General features: G+C 50.4%; 1 protein-coding gene across 1 annotated transcript in view; it reads right to left on the bottom strand.

Moving 5' to 3' along the window:
- Positions 1-11,353: 11,353 nt before the first annotated feature.
- The window catches only part of Myo18b (myosin XVIIIB), a 239,358-nt gene continuing 231,552 nt past the window's right edge, over positions 11,354-19,159 (bottom strand). The window contains exons 43-44 of the mRNA XM_008849005.2: positions 14,658-15,912; positions 11,354-11,564 (exon numbers count right to left, since the gene is read on the bottom strand). Of these exons, the coding sequence (XP_008847227.1) occupies positions 14,670-15,912 (1,243 nt within the window). The 3' untranslated portion in view covers positions 11,354-11,564; positions 14,658-14,669. The remainder of the gene's footprint in view (positions 11,565-14,657; positions 15,913-19,159) is intronic.

Here is a 19,159-nt window from a genome sequence, read left to right as displayed (position 1 = left end):
ATATATAATTTTGTGAGATAGGGTCTAAATGTAACACAGGCTGGCCTCCAACTTGCCATATGTAGCCAAGGATGACCCTGAACTCTGATCCTTCTGCCTCTACCTAAGTGCTGGAATTACAGGCATGCACCACCACATCCAACCAAGACCAGCAGACCCCATCCCAGTAGTGATGAAGATTGAACCCAGGGCTTTGTGCACCTAGGCAAGCACTCTACTAACTGAGCCACATCTCCAGCCCTCAAATACATCTTTAAGAAAATAAATTAGCCAGCAACAGACTGGAAAAAATATTTCAAAACAGACCTCTGAGGAAGGACTTGGATAGAGAGATATAAAGAAGTCTTGTAACTGGGTGATGACAGGGAAGCTGATTAAAAAGACTCAAACAGATCTTGTATGTAAGAATGGATGCAAATGGCCAATAAACTCTCAAAAAGGCACTCGTCTTCATTAGCCATCAGAGAAACATTGATTAAAAGCACAGGGGTTTCTGATGTGCTCTTACCAGAACGGTTAAGATGACACCAGCCCCAGCCACAGAGGTTGAGGGTGTGGAGGAGCTGTGATTCACTTACCCTCCTCCAAGGACTAGAACGGCACATTCATGATAGAAAGCTGTTGGGCAATTTCTCAAGAAGTTAAACACACATTACTGTATGACTCTACTGTTCAACTGTTAAGTAGTTATCCAGGAGATGTTAAAACAACTTCCCATAGGAAGCCTCAAATCCAAATGTCCATGGTAGCTCTTATCAGAACCGCATATCACACAGTCATCTACAGGGAAGTCACTAGAAAAGCTACGGTATAACTAGACAATGAAATATTATTTAGCACCAAAAATTGAACTGCTGATGTGTTCAACAATACAGACTAATGTACTGAGTAAAAGAATTTCCTGAAAACTTTGCATGATCCTGTTTGAAGGAAAACTTGCAACCAACAAGTGTCAGCTATGATGGTGTGAACTAGGACAGTGTTTGTTTGCCTGAGGGAGGAGGAAAGCTTCATCTGGGAAGGAACAGGAAGCCACCTTCAAAAGTGATTAAACATTTGTTTTACCTTATGTGTATGTGTCTGTGTGTATATGCATAGGAGTGTAGTACCCTTGGATGCCAGAAGAGAGCATTAGATCCCCTAGAGCTAGAGTTATAGGAGGTTGTAAGTGACCTGATGGGTGTGACGTGAGTCCTAGGAACTGACAGAGCAGCAGGCCCTCTAAACTGCTCAGCCATTTCTCTAGCCCCTGAAGTGGTGACTAACTACTGTTTGTAACTCCAGTTCCAGGGGATCATGCCCTCTTCTGACCTCTGTGGACATTGTGTGACACAGGTGCTCTTACATACATGCAGGCAAAACACTCATGTGCATAATAAAATAAAACCAAACTAGTTTTTAAATGACTCCCCAGTACACTTGAGCTTTGAGAATAACACTGTACGCAAAGAAGACGGCGCTAAGAATGAAAAAGGAAGCCAGGCCACTGTTTCAGTCTTGCCGTTGCTTCCACGAGACTCACATCAGGGTCTTGTCACTCTGGAGTTCAGTGGTGCAGAGGCAGGGTCTGCTCCTCCGGGCTCTGCGGTGCATAGCACAGCACTTGATACACAGTAGATATTCAGTACTCAGTTGTCGAGTGAATTCATGAACAATCCAATGAGTGAATATTTGAAGACGACAAGAACAAGAGTGAAAGAAATTTCCGGCTTTCTAAAAGTGGAGCTGGGAGAGTGCCCCTGTATTCACAGCCCTCAGGCATCTCTGTTCTGATTTGCTGGACAAATGGGAGCCCTGTGAACACTCCATTCTGTGTATTTACAAGGCAGGCTGGAGGCTGCTCAGGCACTAATCAGCATCCCTGGATATCATTTGCTTTCAGAAAAGAGGACATAAAATATTCCCCACTTGGCTGGCCAAAACGGTTCCAGCGGGCTCTGGGGAACATTCCTTTACCTACTCTGCGAAACTTGTGAGGGGAGGCTGGAGAATAGTCTGAATAAAGAATAATACCAGGCCCAGGGGCCATCACGCATCCAGCCCCCTTGGTGTCCCCTCTCTTCTTTACAGGTTGCTGGCAGAATGGCCACCTCCATTCCACAGATGAGAACACAAACTCGCTGGAGCCCAGGCTACCAATGCTGGTGAGGATATAAACCCTGGGTGTAATCCTGGTCCTGGGTATCAAGGTCCTGTACACCTATAAGGGGGTCAGAGCCTGGAGCTCTCAGGCAGAGCCCATGGGACAGCATCCCAAGAGACACTTGAGCTTGTATCTCTGTCAGAAGTTGAACTGTGAGGTGACCATTATGTCTTGATCTCTTCCACATAGGAATTGGGAGGCTGAGCAGAGCCTGGTGCAGATGAGATGGGTGTGTCACCCATGGGGTTGTGGTCTTGGGAGACAGGTGAGCCTGTCTCCATGACACCTCTCCAGCTGTCCCTGCCTTCCAAACAGACCGGAAGCCCTCCCACTTCTCAAGCCTCACAGCTGCTGCTTACCTCTAAACCATCTTCCTTCCTCACTTGCATCCAAGGCTTTCCAAAGGGGCCCAGGACCTGCTCCTTCCTCATGAGGGTCTCCCCACACAGCCACCAGAGTCACTCTCACACGTCCCGGGGAGACCAAGTCACCCACAGTTGTGCTCTGAACCTGAGGTGGCGCTGAGGATCACCTGGTCCTGCTATGTGCTAGGCCTGGCCCTGTCTCAGCATTTGAAAGCCTGCCCTTCTGGAGCTTCTTCCACAGCAGGCAACGGGGGTGGCTGGTTACCTGAAATTCCCTGTCTCTCTCAGAATGGAAGCAGAAATGTTTACAGAGTCCCACACAGTCTGTCATGTGCATTATATTGGTAAATTGTCACATGTTGTTTGAGTTCACTGAGATGCCGGCTCTGGAAGTGGGGTTGGGCATCCCCTCTTTGATCCAAGGGTGTTTATGTCAAATGTCTTCCAAGAGCCTGTGTCCTGGGATGGGCTGGCCTCACTAATTCTGTGACAGCAAGGAGAGGACACAGAAAAATAGGTCAAGAGGGAAAACATCATGCCCTTGAGAGCAGCTAGAAGAAACCATTTCCAACAGAGGTTATTGTTGTCTGTCCCATGAGAGAAAAATGCCCGCTGGAAGTTCATTCATGGGACGCTCAGCAATGGAGAGAAAGCTCAGCTGAGGACAGCAGCTGATGGCCTTCGCTTCCCCATTTGTTTCTGCTGAATGTGTGAACACCAATTTGATAATGTTTTCCCAGCTCTCTATCTGTCTGTCTGTTTATCTTTCTATCCATCATTTATCAATCAACCATCTATCTATCATCTATGTATCCATCTACCTATCTATCATCTATCAATCATCTTTCTATCAATCATCTATCATCTATCTATCTAATCTATCACTTGCTATTTATTCTTTTACTTTAGCTTGCTATATACTTAATAAACTCACTCATTCAAAACCAAAAATATGGCTGTGGTACATCATTCTCTGGACCACACAGAACATGGTCCTACATGGCTTTCCCCGCTTCTCATCTACTGCTCTCTGAACTGCACCCACACCACTATAGAGGCCAGAGTCAAACAGGCTGTCTATTTAAGCTGCTGGCTCGGGCCTAGAATGCTCTGCCCCACCTTGTGGATGTGACTCGCTCCTTCCCGTACTTACTTCTTTTGTTTACTATTGGCCTCATCCCTGCCTCCAATGTGGACTCGACACCTGTATAAACGTGTGTCTGTTGGATTCACTGGGCCATCTCCACTGTGGGAGAGTGCCTGGCATAGGGAGGTGCTTCATGAGTGAATTCCTTCAGCGTCGAGTCATAGCTGAGAGGACATGGCAGCAAAGTGCGGGTTCTGCTGTAAACATGGTGGGAGGGCGCACAGGTGAGCTGGGGGCTGTGGCAGACCTCTCCCCACTTGGCAGTCAGGGAAGGCTGAGACCCGAGGAAGACGTGCAATGAGCAGTACAGAGGACAGGTGAGGAGAGTTATGCCTCGAGGCCACGAACGTGTCTGGGATGTGTGATTTTTGTTTTGATTTTTAAATTTTCAAACAAGTATACATTGTGCACTACACATCCCCCATGCCCCTACCTCCCTTTAGTCCCCTTTGTCCCCTGACCATAATTTTATGTATCTATATAAAATGCAGGACCCACAAATGAGAGACTACACTCTGTCTTTTGTGACTGAATCAACTCACTCAGTGTGCTTATCTTCAGTTGTGCCCATTTTCCTGAAAATGACATTATTTCCTCCTTGACGGCTGAAAAAGTGCCCCTTGTGTATATAAACCTCTGTGGTCGAGGCTGGTTCCAGTACTGACACTACTGCAGAGAGTGTTAATGCGGAGTTTCTCTGTGAAATGTTGGCTTGGAGTACTTCAGGAAATCCACAGGAGTCAAATAGCTGGGTCACGAGGTAGATCTGTTCTTAGTGTTTTGAGAAATCTTCACACTGCCTTCCATAGTGGCTGGACTAGTTTGCATTGAGATATTTGGGGTGTTTTGTTTTGTTTTGTTTTCATACAGGTGCTCCATGAACACTGGTCTTAGGAATGAATGAATGACCTTTCCAGGCAGAGATAAAACAATGAGAGAGACTAGGGTGGGGCTCAGCAGGTATGGGGACTGCCTCCCTCTGGAGTCCAGCTGTAGGAACATCTGCCCACATGAAGAAGATCTGAGCAGGAATGTGGGGTGCTATGGGGTGCTGACGTGCTGGGCATGGCTCTGAGAGCTTCCCATGCACCCGTCGATTCTCACATCACCCCTTGCCAAGGCCTTGGCCTTAACTCAAGCTTTCCAGGAATAACATGGGGGGGGGCTGTAATGCCCCCCCCCCCCGTTATGTAATTGGAAGGAATGACCTCAGGGCAATGAAACTGAGGGAGAGCGGATATGAGAGTAAATCAAGGTTCCTGGTACATTGATGAGATGGCCTAGGGGCACTCAGTTTCCTGGATTCCCCTAGGTCAGTTAAATACAGGTATGCAGTGTGCTCCAATCCATAGCACTGTGTGCTCCAGCCCCAGGTGCTCCAACGGCAGGTGCAGTGCAGCGTGAGCCCCGACCTGCTCCCTAGTGTCTCTGGGTTCCCTGTGGTTAGGGTGCACTCCCAGGAAACCCCTCTAAAATCTGAAAGTGGTGGGAGGAGCCAGACCCCTGTACTTGCTGATGGGACTCTGTGATGGGCATAGAATCTGTTGTCATAGCAACAACTATGCTTCAGGAAGCTATGGATTGTCCAGGCATTAGATGGAGTCAAGAGAACCCGAGAAGGCTCATGAAATGAATCCAGCGTCATCACTGTGATTATGACCTCACTGAAGGGAAACTGAGTCACAGGGAGGCTATGGAGATTCACGGAACCAGCCTGTGGCTGGCCTGACACACACCAAACAGTATGGAGCACTGAGGGTTGCAGGGAGATTCCAAATATTCAAGACAAGAATGTGTGTGTACGCTACCAGGATGCCCCCTCCATCCTGGTTACCCACAACCTGCAGGATGCCCCCTTCCACCCTAGTTACCCACAATCCACACAAACACTTCACTGTCTCCCACTCTCATCCCTCTAGGGATGGAGGGAAAACTCTTCAGATCTGCTCTCAATTTGCTGCATGACTTTGGGTCCTGATCCTTTGGGTCTCTGATCCTTCCTGTATGTGAAGAATAATGGGCCCAGTCAAGTGCACTGGGAACTAGTGGGCCCCGTTTGCTGCATGACTTTGGGTCCTGATCCTTTGGGTCTCTGATCCTTCCTGTATGTGAAGAATAATGGGCCCAGTCAAGTGCACTGGGAACTAGTGGGCCCCGTCATGGGGTATTCTCTCAGCCACAGAGAGCTCTCTGCCTGTCCCCTCAGGGCCCCCGAATCCCTGACAGGGACATCCATGCCCAGGGATGCAGGGTAGTTAGCCACAGTGGTTACCTGACTCTAGGTGAGGCAGTCACTGAACCCCCAGGAGCATCACTTCCAGGACTTAGCTCTTTCTGGAAAGGGCACATTTGAACTGTTCCAGTGGCTTTTCGTGCCGTGGCAGTTTGGTATAAATCCCTCAAGCCATTAGGCCTGAAATTGGATTCTCTGAGGACAGACAGGCAAACAGACTAGGCATGGAAGAACTATCTCCAGCACCTCTCCATCTGAGGGAGGGTGTCTGAAGCTGGGGTAACAGCAGACTTGAGCACTCGCTGGGACCAGTGCTGTGCTGGGGTCTGGTGGAGAGTTGAGCCAGGCCGGGCCCTTTCTGACTTTTCCCTCACTGACCCGGAGCCAGAGTGGCTGTCAGAGAGAGTGCTGAGCTAGGAGTATCTCTGAACTCTGATCCAAGTTTTCATCACTAACTAGGGTCCCTTAAAGATCTCACCGAGCCTCAGTTTCCACATCTGCAGAATGGGTGCAGTCCTGCTTGTCTTGGTGCATCTGGGGTCCACCAGCTACCTTCCGGGGCAGCACTGACTACGTGGCCAAGCTCAGCCCACTATATTATGACCAAGAAGTTGGAGTCTGGGCTCAGAGCTTTGAGTTCAGATTCCATTTCTTCATGGCAGCATCTGTGTTTCTGAAATGTCAGTACCTGGTACTAGGGAGACATTAACCTTCTGTCTTGCCCTTGTCAGTTTCTTCCCAATTCGCTGAGCTGTGAGGAGTCTCTATTTCTTAGGTCAGGCAGGGCCAACCACGGCCCAGGACTTGCCCTTCTGGGGTGCAGCCCTGTGCCTTTAAGGTTTGCCTTCTCCGAGCCCTTCCTCCTGATGCAGACCCCTCTGAGCAAAGCTGAGCCCCACCTAAGGGTGGAGGCTTATGGCCATGGTGCCACATCTCCCACTGTCCTCTGCAACAAGCCTGGGCAAGATGACCATAAGCTTGGGTTCTAAGAGAAGAAGAGGGGTGGCATATGCCACCCCACTGAGCTCTGCCATCTGTAGGCAGGGGCAAGGGGACATGGTGCTATCCCTGTGGCCAACAGAGGGCTCCTGGGAGTGGCAGGCCTTCACTCCACCAAGCACAAGTCATTTTCCATCTCTTCACAGAAGGCATGGAGTGGTCACCAGCCAGGGAACCCCAACCTTGCCTCTTCATGATGCTCAGTTATCACCCAGCACAGGGCCTGGTTCATCACGGATGCGAGGACTGGGGCCTGTGATGGCTCTGAACAGAGGGTTGGCAGGGCCCATTGCCTTGTCTCTAGCACAGCTACTTCTCATATGCTGGGCTCTGAAGCTGGCCGCTCACTGACAGGAAAACAGGCAGCCAGGTCCACAGGGCTGGAGCCCAGCCCAGGCCATCAAGGCACACTACAGACGGCGGCAGGAGCTTGGCCGGCCATTAATCATGTCTAGAATCTTCCTGGGCTGCATCTGACGGCTGTCAGCATCCGCTTCTCATGGCTACAATCAGCCACCCCACCCCTACCCCTGGCTCTTTTCACAGGTGGGCCTGGGTATCAAGGGCTCCAGGTCTTAGCTCTGAGCTGAGCACAGACCCGGGGGTCTTGAGACAGGCTTGGTCTGTGTTGGTCTAGAGCAGGTCTCTGGACAGGATGGAGATCCTGTGAATGCAGCAGGATGGCCCGCACCTGGTGAGCGCCCAGCAGGTCGTGAGTGGGTGGGCGCTCTGCCACAACTGTATTTCCAGTTACTTTACCTGTCTCCTCCAAGACAGCCTCTGGGGTCCAGTGTGAAACTTCTGGGTCTGTCTGCAAGAAAGATGGTTGAGCGCAAGAGCTACCTTCAGCTCCATTCTGTGCTGAGAGAAGAGATCTGATGCTTGGTCCACACCTTGTAGTGTGTGAAGTGTGTGTGTGTGTATGTGTTTGTGTGTCTCTGTGTATGTGTATATGAGTTGTGTGTGTGTGTGTGTGTATGTGTGTTCGTGTATATCTTTGTATGTGTTACAATCCCTCGTCACCATCTTTTCTGATACAAGTTCCCCCTCTGGATTTGGAGCTCACTGATTCACCCAGTTCATCTGGCCCAGTGAGCCCCAGGGATCTTCCTGCCTCATAAATGTTTGCCACTGTGCTCGGCTTTTATAATGTGGGTTCTGGGATCAGAATTCAGGTCCTCAGGCTGATGCAGAAGGCACTTTGCCCACTGAGTTGCCTTCCCAGCTTTTTGTTTTGTTTTCTTACAACAGATTTTTGCTGACTAAACCAAGCTGGCCTCTAACTCACAGTCCTCCTGCCCCCGCCCCCTGAGTGCTCAGATCACAGGCGTGAGCCACCAAGCCAGGCTTAGCAAATTGACTCTTAATGACCATCTTTAGAATTTCTGTTTCCCACTGAATGAGGAGGAAAGCCTGGTTACTGTTAGTGAGTTTGACCTTTCTGGAAGCGTCCCCTCTATACAAGGGTAATGACAGCTTTCCTTTTCCACAAAAATGTATTTCATAAAATAAATGTCCTATAAATTTTTCACGGGGAACACACGGGTAATTTCATCTTTATTTTTCTTCCCAGCTTCTCTGACTGACAGTTCATTTACTTTCTTGTTTCACGTTGGTGCCCTCGGTGCGATGTCCCCCACAGAAAAGTGGGGCAGATCTTCCAGTCCCACTGCTCCCTCAGCACGGGGACCAGCACGGAGGGGGCACTGGACACCTCTTTGTTCAATGAGAACTGTCCACACAGAGAAGCTCATGGGAGTTCTCTGGTTCCGGGTTCAAAAATGCCCATGGAACTCTGATGCCAGGAGGGGGTGTGAATTGATTGCTGCTGTCCAAAACGGTTTTGCTTTGGGGGTCAGGCTGGGAGCAGAGGATACATTTATCTGATGGTTACCTAGATAGTAACACTGTCGTGAATATGCTAAGCCACCACTCTTGCCTGCACAGCACCTGCTGTGAGCTGAACTATGACCCTCTGACAATGCGTATGTTGAAATCCCGACCCCTTGGTACCATTGACTGTGACTGTGTTTGTAAGTGATTACATTCAATCAGGTCATTAGTGTGCACTATGATCCAGTGTGATTTCAGAGAAAAAAATCCATCCAGACTCCTGGAGAGACCCCACATGCTCACCTGCAGAGGAAACTTGTGTGGGGACATAGCAAACTAATGGCTGTCACCTGCAGGTCAAGGAGAGAGGCCCTGAGAGAAGCCGCCCTCATGACACCTTCATCTCAGACTCCCAGCCCACACGTGTCAAACGTAAATGTAGTTAAAGCCAAGTAACCTGTGCTATTCTGTTGTGGGGTCTCCAGAAAACTAACAAGCCTTGCTGTGCCCCTATGTCCAAATCTCGCTACAGTCTAATATCTAGTATATCCATCCTTGAAATAAGAAAACGGAGGTTCATGGAGGGAAGTGGCTTGTCAGAGGCTCCAAGATCTGTGAGTTCTTCAGTAGGGCTTGCAAAGTGGGCCCAGATGTACTACAAGGACCTGGTGGTCAAGTTCAGTGGACTTGTGGGGCATGTCCTCCTCCCCATCAGGACCTTTGACCCCACAGAGGTCCTGGATGTTACCTCCAGGGTCCCCTGCCCTGGGAAATAGGCTAGTTGTGGATGTTCCCATGGCCCCTGCCTGGGAACTCTTTCAGCGGACAATGGGACACACCCATGGGGATCTAAGATGCTGACCACTCTGGATGCACTCGATCCAGGACTCTTGCAGAGAGCCCCTCTGCACCCCTCCCGCCCTGCCTCCACTCCTAGTTCCCCCCTCAGCCTCTGCCCAGCATGCTCAGAACTGACACCCCTCTTCTTTCTTGGCCTGAGCTCTTACTCACTATTTTGGATTGAATTGTGTCCATTCTCACACCTCAGTAATGTTGATGTTCTAACCCTGAGGACCCCAGAACATGACCTTATTTAGAGATAAGCCCATGAAGGTAAAATGAGGCCAGTGGGTAGGCTGGTATCTTTTTCACCAGGGTGATATGGGTACTGAGGCAGACGGGCAGAGAGGGAAGATGGGGGTGGGCATCGGGAGAGGCTCATGCAAATCTCAGGAGAGGCAGTTCTATGGGCACCTTGACCTGCTTCCAGCCTCCGGAACTGAGAGACAATGGCATGCTTGTGCTGTGCCTGCTGCTTTGACCCTGGAGCCCCAGCAAACAGGACACACCCACGATCCACAAGGGAAGCCCTGTGGAGCCACAATAAGGGTCTTTACCATGGAGACACATTTCAGGGGGTACACAGAGCCCCCAGAGGGCCTTCAAACAGAAGAGCCACTGGTTGTGGGTTAGCACACCAGTCTCGGTTCCATCTTTGTAGAAAGTGGACAGTTTGTGTATTTATCTTTCAGGACCTTTCGTGACAGCACAGTGAGACATGGCCAGTGGACATTAGCTGTTATGATTACCTAGTAATTATCATGAGGACTTCCTCAGAGGAATTTAAAGGAAAAGGAACCTAAACCATAAGACTGGGAGATGTGCTGGAATGGAGTTTATAGTACCAGCAGGGAATGACCTGTGAAGGGGCCAGTTGTGGGTGGGACTCATTGTGGGTCGGGCCTTGGGTGGGCGGGGCCTGGTGTGGGCAGGGCTGGTTGTGGGCATCCATAGGTTCTACACATTTATGTCCTTGTGACACATGCTCTGCTTGTGGGGCTCATTAATCCACGAGCTCATTCTTTCATGGAGGTTCTTAATGTACTTTCATGATCTTAGACATCAAGTAGGTAAGTAAAAAGTCCATGAACAGGATGGTGGGGATTCAGGGAGGTGGAGGAGGACAAGGGAGGTGAAGCTGGGAAGATGGCTCAGTCAGTAAAGTGCCTACCATCAAAGCATGAGGAGCTGAGTCTGCATCCCCAGCAGCCACGGAAAAGCCAGGCCTAGTGTACATGTCTGTATCCCTGGCACAGAGGGAGGGATGGGAAGTGTGGACACAGACCTGGGCTTGGTGGCCAACCAGCCCAGCTGAATCAGCAAGTTCTGCGTTCAGCAAGGGACTCTCTCAAAAGTTGAGGAGAAGAGTGATAGAGGAAGAGACCCAAAGTCAATTCTTAGCATCCACAGGTACCGCTCACACATGCATGATGCAACCACAGACAGAGAGAGAGAGAGAGAGAGAGAGAGAGAGAGAGAGAGAGGCAGAGACAGAGACACAGAGAGAGACAGAGAAACAGAGACAGAGAGAAAGGGAAGGAAGGAAGGAAGGAAGGAAGGAAGGAAGGAAGGAAGGAAGGAAGGAAGGGATGGACCTGGAAAGACTCCCTAGAGGCCACACTTAGGCTAAAATGGCAAGGTGAAGAGGAGGAAGAAGGCCAGGCTTACAGACACCAAGGGAGGGAAGGGCAGCTTGCCTTGCACTCTGTGACCCATCCTTTGGAGTCCTCAGTGCCCCAGCCATACCTGTCAACCTTCTAGATGGCCATCCCCAGAGAGACAGAGAGCAGAGATTCCAGGAAAGACTTTATTTTGTACAGACCAAGCATGTGTGGAGCCCAGTGCCCTGCTTGGGCTATGCCCCTCAGGGCCCATCACCCCTCCTGAGGGTGGCTGGGCTGCCTGGCTCTGGCCTGAAGCCCCAGGAGCCTGGGTGGTTCTCTGTCTCTCTCTCCTCCAGGTTGTGAAGTAGGAAGTCTTTGACAGAAGCTGTATCTCGGGAGGCTGGAAGCAAACACAGGTGAGAGCTGGTGAGCCAGCTGCAGGTTAGAAGCTCTGGTGGGGAGGAGGAGCAGATGGGCAGGTCGGGAGCTCTCCAAGCCCGGGGTCTTACTAGAGAGACAGAGTGGGCAGCTGAGGGGAAGCAACAGGAAGAAGTCGGGACAAATTTCTAAAGAACCTGCTGGTGTTTGGATTGGACTGACCCCTGGAGGCTGGTGTTAAAGGCTTCTCCCCAGCACGGTACTATTAGAAGGTAAGAATTTTAAAATGTGGGAATCCACCTGTGGGGGGCTTCTGGTCACTGGGGTGCACCCTCTAAGGGGACCATGGAGCCCCAGTCTCTTCTCTCTCCTTTTCCTGCCCTGAGAGAACGGCTTAGCATGGTGCTACCCCTGTGGCCTGGAGTTCACCACCAGCCCAAAGCTACAGGACCCATCCACCTTGGACTAAAGCTCCCAGAACTCTGAGCCACTGCCAACCTTTCTTCTTTATAAGTGGATTAGCTCAGGCATTTGTCACAGGAATGGAAATCTGGCTCAAACAGGACCCACATTGTTTAAGTACAAAGTACCCTGGTATTCACACATCCACTGAGCAGAGCCCCGACTTAGGAGCTCTTGTTTTTATTTATTTTTAATATTTTATATTATGGGTATGATTGTTTTGCCTGTATGTATGCATCCATACACGTAATGCCCATAGAGGCCAGAAGAGGGCTTTAGCTCCCCTGGAGTTACAGACAGTTCTTAGTTGGCATGTGGTGCTGGGAACGAAACCTGAGTCTTCTGCAAGAACAGCTAGTGCTCTTAACTGCTGAGCCATTGTTCAGGCCTCTTGTATTTATGTGTGTATGTGTATGCACGTGTGTTATGAGTCCATATGTGAGTGCTCATGTGTGTGTGTGTTTTTGTGCACGAGAGTGTGTGTGTGTTTGTGTGTGTGTGCGTGTGTGTGTGTGTGTACCCATCTGGGGAGTGGGGCTGTGTAGTGTAGTTCAAAACTTGTGTCTGGTGATCTGGGGCTCATAATACAGTGAACAGCCCTTGCTCAGGGGAACAAAGAGGCCTTGCGTTTAAAAACAATAATGGCAGAGGCAAGCTGTTCTGTGCGGCGTGGGCTCGGTGCCGCTCCCCTAATGGATGCTGGCTTTTACTTGACCTTTGAAACTGCTTCTCATGTCCCCCAGAGCACAATAATGTAAATGAATATCAGATCTTTACTTGGCAATTGAGAGCAGAGAGAAGGCCATGCTAAGTCAAATTAATTTGCTTGGATACAGTCTGAGCTGGTCTCTTGGAAGGGGCGGTGGCTTTCCAGCGGGCTGAGGTGCCCCTGGAAGAGGCAGGTGTGCAGTGGAGGCTGCAAGCAGGCCGGGGTTATGCAGTGTGCACGCTGAGTAACCTCAGCCTTGGGGTCTAAGATTCCACAGTGGGGCTGTTTCTGTCAGCTGTGGGCTACTGAGCACCACTGATGTCATTGAGTACCTGGAAGTCCAGCCTAAGAGCAAGCATTAGACACACATGAGGACTCTGGGGTTCGGGGTCTCAGAGCTGCCTGGGTGATTTTGTCCCAATGACTTGAACTCTCTCATCCTAATTAGTCAACCTGTGAAATGTGAATAATGGTGCTAAACACCTCTGTGGTTGTTGAGAGTAACAACTACGGCTGATCCACGTGCTCCATAGAGGTCAGACCCCATCCGATGAACACCTCATCCTGTACCTGCCCCAGAGAACAGGATTAAGGCAGGAGGCAGAAGGAAGGTTCCTTCTCTGCTGCTCTTGGACCTTTGCAGGCACTTCCCCTCCCATCCTGGGCCTCAGTTTCTCTCTATAGAAAAAGCAAATGTTGACTCTTGCCCTTTGGTAGGTGTCTTCCAATCTGGTCTTCTGTGGCTTGGTGATACCATTCTATGGACGGAATGACATACCAGCACCTTCGACCCCAGGTGGAAGGGAGGTAAAAAAAAATGAGGCTCAGTGGGGGAGACTGTAAACGTCTGACACTGTGTGTGTGTGTGTGTGTGTGTGTGTGTGTGTGTGTATACAGGTGTGTGCATATATGCCCCTGTGGAAGCCAGAGGTTGACAGTGGTTATTGTTCTCAATCTCTCTCAAACTTATTTTAAAAAATTTTTATTATTTTTTATTTGATTTTATGTGCATGAATACATTGCCTGCATGTATATAAGTGCACCCACATCATTTGATGCTTACAGAAGAGGGCATTGGATTCCCCTGGAACTGGAGTTACAGATGGTTGTTAGCCACCACGTGGGTACTGGGAATCAAACCCGGGTCCCCTGCAAGAGCAGCCAGTGCTCTTAACTGCTAAGTCATCTCTCCAGCCCCTCTACCTTATATTTTGAGACAGGGTCACTCACTGAGACTTAGCTTACCAATTAGGCTAAACTGGCTGGCCAGTGAACCCAGGCATCCACTGTCTCTACCTCCCCAGTGCTGGGGTTACAAGTACATAACACTACATCCAGCTTTTGTTTTTAAACATGTTTTCTGGGGAGCAAACTCAGGTTCTTATACTTATAAGACAAGCTGGCAATTGACTGAGCCATCTCCCCAACCTTCTGTCACCTCTTTATCATGTATATATGTCTGGGTGCATGTGTAGACATGTATGTAGGCATGAAAACACGTGAATGTGGAGGGGAGAGGATGACATCAGGTATCTTGTTTGATCTCTCTCTACCTTATATATTGAAGCAGGGTCTCTTACTTGAACCCAGAACTCACAGTTTGGCTGGGATCCTGTCTCTACCTCCAGGCACGATGGCCTGCCTTGCATTTACATGCACGCTGGGTATCTGAACTCAAGTCCTCAGTTTTGCTGGGAAATGTTTTAGCCACCAAGCCATCTCCTCAGCCCGTCTGCCATTCCCTTTGACATCATCCCACAGATCCTCTTGCGTTTGGATGCAAACTTCTGCATCTTGCAGTGTCACATGTTAGCTCAGCTACCCCCCTGACACCCTGGGTCAGTCAGTCCGGCATTAAAGCAGGCTTCATACTTCCCTCAACCCTGTCTGAGGGACACCTTTGCTCAGAGCCTGAGGAACACAGCCCCATCCTGCTGAGTTTACCTGTAGCTCCTCCTACTTGTGGAGGTATTTCTTCATAATGCTTTCTACGTCGTCACCCTTCGTCCCTGTGCCTGGCTGTCTGTGCTCAGGGGATGTTTGCTCATCACCATCACCTTGGAGTCTTGGGAATCTCGGGCCACTCTTGATGCTGTCTGCGCTTTTGAAGGACATGATGGAGCTGGAGGATGACGATGAGTCGGAGAGGTGAGCAGGGTCCTCCTTGGACTCTGAACTCTTTTTCAAAATGGTCTTGATCCCTGAGAGAAAGGAGCAGTCAGCCTCTTCCTTCTCAAAGTGGACACTTGGATGCTTTGAAGCCTCTTGGCCATCTTTGGCAGACCCAGACAAGGATGGAGGTGTGCCGGGCTTCCGTATCGCTGGGAGGAAGTCATCAAAGTCCACTTTGGCCTGGCGTCTGTAGTTGAGGCTTGGAAGCTTCCAGCCGAATGGGTCACTGTCCAGTGTTTCTCCCATCAAGTGAGTGAACTGCCGGTTCTGGAAAACGAGTGATTCCTTCCCAAGGTCTGGGCAGACTGCATCATCTAAGGAGGACTCCAGACACCGCCTCCTGGGACGCAGCGTGGGTGACAAGAATGGGTCCCTGGGTGTGGTGGGGGAGCTCTGTTTTCTCCTGGTGCTGGGTCCTGATTCTAAGAGGGACTCACAGGAACTGAACCTCGTCTTCAACGTGTCAGGCAGCAGGGTGGCACTCTTGGTGCCCTCTGAGGAGATACACTTGAGGCTGGTGGACCTTGAGAGACCAGCTGCAGCCCCAGGGACCACCTCTGCTCCCAGGGGAGACGTAGCCCTCGTCCTCAGTGAGAGGTATCCCTCATCACTGCTGGCTCTGCCCCTTCTAAGTGAGGATGCCCCTATGGTCTGATAAATAGGGAGTGTGGGCCCCTCCCCCAGGTGCAGAGTGGAACCCTGGCCCCTCTGGGCTCTTTTCCTGCGAAGTTCTTCCACAAACTCTGACAGAGCAGCTGATGGGCTGGGTAGCTTGTCTCTGGGCAGGGGTGACGTGTTTGTGCTCTGAGAAGAGGGAGACAAGGACCGGGTGTCTGCTATCTCTGTAGTGGGCTTTCCCTGGATACCAAATCCTTCCCCATCCCCTAAATGGTAGGACTTTTGTGGGCGGATGGAGTGGGGGGACCCAGAGTCGCCTCTCCAGGTCTCGCTGCCAGCATCCCAGGCTCCACTCAGTGCCGATAACGCCCGCTTTGGCCTTTCAGTGTCTCCAGCCTCTTTGCTTGCCCTGTGACAAAGAAAAAAAAATGAATCTTCTGGAAAGTGCACTTTGTACAGTTGGTGAGAGCCACTGAGCCTTGGCATGGATATCACTTTGTCTTTGGACAGTCTCCCCACTGTACCCTCGAGTGAAGTGTGTGATTTGGTGTGAAAATTTCAGCCCTGTGCATGATTATTACTGCTTTCTGAGAAATAATTTTTGTGTAATTAAACTCATCTAAATGCATTTGAGTGGATCAGCACAGTGGCTATGATGGGGGACTTAGAGTTATGGGGCATCCCATCATAATAGACATCACCCAGAGCCCAGTGTGACATAAGTAATTTGCTTTTCCAAGCCTGGATGGGGACCTGCAGGGGACCACTTATTTAAGGTCAAACTCAGGACAGTCCCACCGAGCAGGTCTCCTGAGCATCAGGTATCCTAGTATATATTTCAGTGACACCTCTGACAGTTTCATAGAGCAGGGATAGGGATAAAATCTTACTCCCCACCCAAAAAAGGAAAAGACACAAAATCAACTTGAAGCCAAGTCTCTCTGTGAGAGGACAGGCGGTTTCTATTCTGGGATGCACCAGCCTCAGTTTTTATGCGGCAAGAGTTTACAGCAGCTGTGCCCAAGCACGCTGCCTCTACAAAGCCTTGAGGTGGGGCAGAGTTACAGACCATAAAATAAAGCATGTTTTCTGGGAGAGGCGAGCGCCCACCAGTGTTTCCCATTAATAAATAAAATCTCTGTGCCCTCCTTCCTGAGAAACAAACCCCTGTCCACCTACCAGCAAAGTCACAATATATTAAAAAACAAAAAGGAATGTGAGATGTCAGATTTGGACTGCAGAGACGCAGGGAGCAAGGTGTGTGCACGCAGGTTTTCAGTGATGAAGCCCACAGCTCTAGTTGCTTGGCAGCTCCAACTGTGACAGGGGTAAGAGTTGGCCTGCCACACGCCAAGGGTAGCTGGGACCCTGGCATACAGCTTCTAGAAAAGCATCTCACTCCTGGCAAGAATTTGCCACCTTTGCCCCATCATATAGAGTTCAGGAAGAGCTGGGTAGGCTCTGGATTCTGGGGAGAAAATCATACAAAGGCCCCCAGAAGCGATGGCTAAGCAGGGACAGGAGGGCACGGCTGGGCTGCAGGCTGAGGTATTTCCCAGGGCAAAGGAGCTAGGTATTGCCGCCCCCAGATACTAGGGGTGTGACTGTTCCCTCAGTGTTAGAAAGTGGAGGCTTGGTGGGGGGGTTGAGTAGGTTTTGGGGGGCAGGGCATTCATGCATGGTATTGATGCCCTGTTAGTGCCCTGGAGTCTTTCACATAGAGACCCCAGGGTTGGGGAGATGGTAAAGTGCTTGCCACAGCATCCCTAGAACCTACCTATACCTACATGAGAATGCTGGACATGGCTGTATACACTTGGAGTCCTAGCACTGGGGAGATAGAGACAGGTGGACCCCTGGGGCTTGCTGGCCAATCAGTTCAGCCGAATTAGTGAGTTTCAGACCAGTGAGAGACTCAAAAACAAGGTGGACAGCATCTGAAAAATGATACCCTAATTTGCTCTCTGGTCTCTTCTCGACACACAAACATAGATACACATTTAAAAACAACAACAATAACAAAAAAAAAACAAGACCCCGGAGAACTCCACTTCCCCCTTCCTACACTTGAGGAAACAAGACAGCCACCAGTGAACCAGATCCTGCATCTGCCACCACTTTGATTTTGGGCTTCCAGCCTCCAAGGTTAGAAATCAGCCTTTGTGGTTTATAAACCACCCGGACTATGGTATTTTTGTTATAGTTTCCCAAAGGACATTGTCATCCAGAGCTCTGGAGCCAGAGTTTTGACCATTACATAAGCTTCTCTCCTATGGTGCTGGCAAGAACCCCTGCTGGGCACCTGAGGGAGGCTGCAGGACATGATGGGTCCTGTTACATGGTTTCATGAAGATGGAACCCAGGGCTGGCTGTACTGACTGGCCCTGGTTCATGCTACAGACCAGGCAGAGGAGGTGGGCAATGTCGATAAGCCGGGAACTCTCCATCTTCAGTCCCCAGCCTGTGTGGCCAGGATCCTCCGTCCACCCTCTCTTACAGAGACCCCACTCTCCCTCACTCCATCCCACCCCTGGCTCCTGCCTTGGCTGCTCCCTCAGCCTGGAGCCTCCTTCCCACCCCCTACACTGTCCAGTTGCAGTGTTGACCTCACTAGGCAGTTAGGAAAACAGAGAAAGCCTTTGCTTCAGTGCCTGGCCCCCTTCCCTCAAGCAGAGCAAATGCTGTGGTGAATAATTAACCCACCATGAATGGCTTGGATCACTAACAGTTAATGGTAATTACCATCCTGCCCTGACTTGCTAGTCTCCAGACATAAGACCGGGCACAGTGAGACTGTAAGTGGGATTTTTAAAAGGACAGAGGGCAGATTGATGGGCTGGGAATACTCAGTAAGAAGCAGTGCGGACCTGTGTGCTGAAACAAAAGCTGTACACTTGGCCCTCAGGAGCCTTCCCTGTCCCCTGCCTGCCACTTCCTGTCCTGTCACAGCTGGACCTAGCTGAGCCTGAGCTACTTTCCAGTCACAAGGAGGTATGCTTGTCGACAGTCTTGCTTGGAACCGCCCTCCCCCACTGCAAGGTGTGTTCACACTCTATTCATTTCTCTCTTTTCTTTTTAATAAACAGCTCTGAGCTGCCAGGGCTGGTGGGCTGCTGCTGAGCTGACAAAAGTCATTTCCTTGCTGTCTTGGCCCTGAAGGGAGGCCGGCTTGATGAATGTATCCTGGGTGCTCCGTCTCATCCATCACCTGCCACCCAGGGGGAGGGGGGACGACGTCAGGGTGACTGCTGCCTAGTCTCCCAAGACTACAGCTCTGATGGTCCTGGCTCCCACTGTCACTTCTAGCTGCAGATGCCAGGGCAGAGTGTGAAGGAACGAGAAGAGGAAGAGGGTGTGGAGGGCACTCTAAGAAGAGTTGAAGACCACAAGGTCATGCTGGTCTTGTAGACTCAGCCCTGCAGCTGCTCAGCACCCATCCTGGCTCATAGTAGATGCTCAATAAAATGGTGAATTTAATCAAGGTAGAGGAAGAAGAATGAGAAGGAGCAGGAGGAGGACGAGGAGGAGGAAGAAAGGGAGGAGGAGGAGAGGGAGGACAGAGGCTTGGAAAGAGGATAAGGAAGCTAGGGAGTGACAGGACAGAGCAAAGAGGCAGAGGTGGGGTGGGAGGGACAGGTGGGGTGGGAGGGACAGGT

Source organism: Nannospalax galili, unplaced genomic scaffold, assembly GCF_000622305.1.
Source record: "Nannospalax galili isolate Female #2095 unplaced genomic scaffold, S.galili_v1.0 scaffold103, whole genome shotgun sequence".
Taxonomy (NCBI): Eukaryota; Metazoa; Chordata; class Mammalia; order Rodentia; family Spalacidae; genus Nannospalax; species Nannospalax galili.
Note: the sequence above shows the minus strand (reverse complement) of the source record. Positions and strands in the feature narration are given on the sequence as shown.